At 46.8% G+C, this 4,285-nt stretch overlaps 1 protein-coding gene across 1 annotated transcript in view; it reads right to left on the bottom strand.

Annotated features, from left to right (window-relative positions):
* The window catches only part of ATG16L1 (autophagy related 16 like 1), a 35,283-nt gene that overhangs the window by 18,503 nt on the left and 12,495 nt on the right, over nt 1-4,285 (bottom strand). The window contains exons 6-7 of the mRNA XM_011380882.2: nt 2,600-2,665; nt 169-255 (exon numbers count right to left, since the gene is read on the bottom strand). Coding sequence (XP_011379184.1) covers nt 169-255; nt 2,600-2,665 — 153 coding nt within the window. The remainder of the gene's footprint in view (nt 1-168; nt 256-2,599; nt 2,666-4,285) is intronic.

Genomic DNA, 4,285 nt, shown 5'->3' with positions numbered 1-4,285 from the left:
GCTCGCCACCCGTTAAGTAGAAGTGCAAGCCAGGGACACTTGGGCCCACTGGTCTCCGTGGCTGTGCGAGAGCGGCTGGTGTTCCAGCAAGGGGGACTGGGTGCGTCCGGCTGTTCTTCTGTCACGGCCACGGGTGAGCTCCTTTCCTGGCCAGATCTGTCTACTTACGTGGCCGCTCTGCTGATGGCTCGCATGGGTGAGGTCTCCTCGGTGTGCTCAGTGGTTTCATCCACAATGACTTCAATGTCATCGTCCCTGGAAAGAAGGGCGACAGGCCGAGTCTTTGATTCTGTTCAACACCAGCTTTGTGATGAGTCTGTTCTGCAAATGCCAACACCATTTCCAGGTCACACACAACCTACGTGACTTTGCTACGACTGCGATGATTAGGGGTTCTATGGAGAAAACTGCCATGCTCTGAGCAGGACTGAAAGAAACACTCGACCTGTTCAAATCAAATCCAGGACTGCAACTGAAAATAACTTTAAATGGGAGCTTTTGATCTTTTTAGATCTAAACACAGTTCCCACTTGGGAAGCAATGAAATGATGTCTATTACGTCGATAACCACATAACCAGTACCAAGGCAGATTCTTTCCATCAAGAGTCTGGTTGGTGGCTGAAGGGCTTGTGCCCTCAAACAACTGGACTGTGCTTGCCAGTGAACAGTTCCCACGAGACAGGCTGAGCACAGAGACTAGTCAGGGACAGCTATGAAGGACAAGGAAATGACTGTGCAAGAAGACCCAGGTGAATAAGAAAAGGGACTGCTAGAGGGACAACGAAATCAACAGCTGCATTACCAACCCATTTTAAATATCACTTTAATAATAAACAGAAAAGCAAAGTCTAAACACAACTCATTTTTTACTCTGGGTATTCTATGTTTAAAGGTTAAACACTTGCTGCTTCTGACATCTGAGCAGTCCATCACATTTCACTCAAAACGATCAAGTCCTTTGCTACGGTTTATCCCAACGGATGCAAAGCACCTCTGGAATTCTTTCCTCCCTGGTTTCCTGGTGGGGGAGGGGCAAGCAATTATTTTGGTCTTAATGACCTCCTACCGGGTCGCAATCTTCATGGTGAAGTAAAATAATAAAATGTAAGACAGTATCGCCTGGATTTTGGATTTTTTGGATTTGCAAGAACCTAGAAGCAAGACTTTCCCATGGTTACCTGGATTAAGTAAATATATACTTAAGAACTTGTTACCAAGCAAGTTAGACCAAGTCAAAGTCAATTTACTTTCCTTGGCTACTGATTCTTGGATTTCATGTAACTGCACTCAGTCTCGGCCAGGTTGCCGAAGAAAACAAAGGCAGGCCCGAAGAATGAGGACAAGGCTGGGCTCTCTTTTCTTGGTTGTGGTTTGGGAGGGTCACTTTTGTTCATACAAGAGTGACAACAGAACAGCACAGGTGGCGAGAGTGGTACACGTGAGCTAAGCCTATGTAAATGCTTTCAGGCAGAATTTTATAGCCAGAAAGGTACTTGGAACTGTGCAAAGGCCCAGGGCCACAAGAAAACACTAGGGTTTGGTTACTGGGTATCAAAACCCTTCAAAAGTATAAATGTCCTTTCCTGCCGAAACTCCTGTCCTAGGAAAGCAGAGATTCAGAAACAGGCTTTTACAGTCAGACCCCCAGGTGTGCACAGCTCAGCCCTCCTGTGTGAGCCTGGACAGCATGTTCGCCCTATCTAAACTGTGTTTCACCTGGTCACCTGTCTACACTGGTAAACAGGAGGTGGACAAACGACGCTTTGTAAACTGTTATTTTTAAGGAATCAAATCTAATTTCCAGATCAATTATTTATTTACTTTGTAGTTTTGGGAATATATATGTGAGATTCATTTTCCACATCTGAGAGTATAGAAGAAGTCTACATATTCTACATCTAAAGCAAAGGCTTGATATGAGAACCTTTTTGTTTTCTTATAAATTAAGACCTTTCTGTCCCTGGAGGATGACACCTAACTGAATTGAAAGCACTTCTCTCCATCTACCTGGAAGCAACCATTTTAAAAACCAGTGGATCGTAATTCTAACGTATTTCAGAATACATTTCAATAGAAAAGAAAAACATCCTGAAGCACACGCAAAGGGGATTTGGTCATTAAAACATCTGCCATTCTCAAAACAAAGCTTCAAATCTTGGGGAAGCTCCTCCACCCCGACCCCAGGTTAGGAAAAGCTTCAAACCGATTCGGTTCCTTTTGTTTCACGGGATCCTAGCTTTCGTTTATCCTTTAAACGTTCGCCCAAACCTCCACTCAAAAGTCACAGACCAAGACGAGAGCAAGAGAAAGAACCCAAACCCAGCGTTACACTGCCACAGCCCCAGTTAGGGGCAGAAAACGGACCGAAGAGTCAACAGGAAAACAGGGAGGTTGTCACTTGCGGGGGCCAGAAGTTAACTCACACTCACAGCTGATGAGGAGTGTCAACAGGAACCACTTTCTGGAAGGTAATGGGTTTTTCAATTTCCTCCCTTACACCTTTTAGTTTTGACGATCTATAAAATCGTTTTATAGAAATTTAAAACGAGTGAATCACATTATTAAGGGCACAATTTTGACTGGCGCGTGTCTACTTACTGCTCCACTGGTAGAGGCTCCTTTGCTGCTTCCGCGAGCTCCTTCTGCAGCCGCGCCTGCCGCCGCCTATTGAAAAAAAAACCAAGCCCACTAGTTATGGCTGCTCAGAAAACATGGGGCTGTGGCTCTTGATAAACCAGCTCTAATAACACACCTGAGTAGTCAGAGCATTCAAAATAATGACTGCCCTAGGCCACACTGGCAAGGTGAGTCGGGACCCCCACTATAAAGGACCTCGGAGCGAAGCCAGGAAGATAGATTATGTTATTAGAGAAAGCAGTGAGCCAGAGAGGGAGGAGCCTGCCTGTCGGGAGCCAGGGCCTCTCAGGACAGAAAGGTCATCAAGCATGGCCCGGTCAGTTTCCTGCAGCAAATAGACTCTGAAATACCAAGAGCACGGATGAGAGTCAAGATTTACTCAGCACTTACCTGTGTTTCAGTTTTACTATTTTACAGGTTTTAACTTAATCCCCATAACGATGCTTTGAGGTTAAGAGCTGTTATACCCATTTTACAGATGAGGCAACTGATATACAGTGAGATTCTCAAAACGGTCAAAACGTATATGGTTTCAATTCGCTGGGGCTGGACACAGAGGGCTCCGCTGTGGCCAAATTTTACCGTGGTCAACAGCCACATCCACTCTGTGAACTACTTTTGTCTCTCCCTCCCAGGTCCTAAACACAGGAGCGCTCTAATTTCTGACTGTGGCCTCGTTCCCTTTTCTGTGGTGCCTGCCCTGTGTGGGGTCCCAGTCTAGAACGCCAGCATCGCTACTGCGCCCCAGTCAAGATTTCTGCTTGATGTTTTTAAGCTTCCTACCATAGTGATGATTCTCAAGATGGAAAAAATCCCTCCAGATGGCTTATCAGAATTGTGGGAAGAGGTATATTACGATATTAATTTCATACCTGGAAGATGAAAAGTTTTACGGGACAAATGACGAAACATCCAGTTTAACAGATTTTCCTTAGCAGGAATACACACCCTATGAACTGTCTTTGAGAGAAAAGCAGTGACTCGGTGTGGGGTGTGTGACACTCCTCTACAGGAAAGGCGCCGTTCAGCCGGGGGCATAAAGGACAGACCAAGGGTCACAGGGAGAAGGAAACATCTGCGCGTGGCCGAAGGAAATGGCCTTCTTACTAGTTCAAATGTTCCACAGCGGCCATGGGGCTGGACTGTGGGGGACACGTCTCAGCCTAGTGAGGGAGGCAGGACGTGAATGGCTGTTTCGAAACAGTATGCCACGCTGTGACCCAGGTCCGCGAAAGCTGCTAGGAGGAGGACATGTGATGTGGAGGGCTGGCAGGAAGGGGGAAAGACTGAGGAAGAACTATGAAGTAATGAAGAGAACCCCCAGGCCCCTTATAGTTGATCAGGTGACAACATATCTACTGCGCATCCGCAGGACATTCCAGGGGAAGGAACGGGGCAGAGCCGCGGTATGCCGCACACCCCACTGTCTTCAGAAAGTCTGGCCTCCTCTGCTTATGTCCTGTGAGGCTCCAGGGCTCAAACACACGGCGGCCGGCCGCCTCTCCCTCCAGCAGGGAGGCAGCCTGCTGACCTCCAGTAACCCTGGTGTCCTCGTCACCCTTAAGCTGCCTAATGGCTCTGTGGCATAAGTCACACTATTTTACTTAAAGTAAAGGCAGGACAGCAAGAATTAAAAAAAAAAAAAAA

Source organism: Pteropus vampyrus, unplaced genomic scaffold (genome assembly GCF_000151845.1).
Source record: "Pteropus vampyrus isolate Shadow unplaced genomic scaffold, Pvam_2.0 Scaffold411, whole genome shotgun sequence".
In the NCBI taxonomy this organism is placed as follows: Eukaryota; Metazoa; Chordata; class Mammalia; order Chiroptera; family Pteropodidae; genus Pteropus; species Pteropus vampyrus.
Note: the sequence above shows the minus strand (reverse complement) of the source record. Positions and strands in the feature narration are given on the sequence as shown.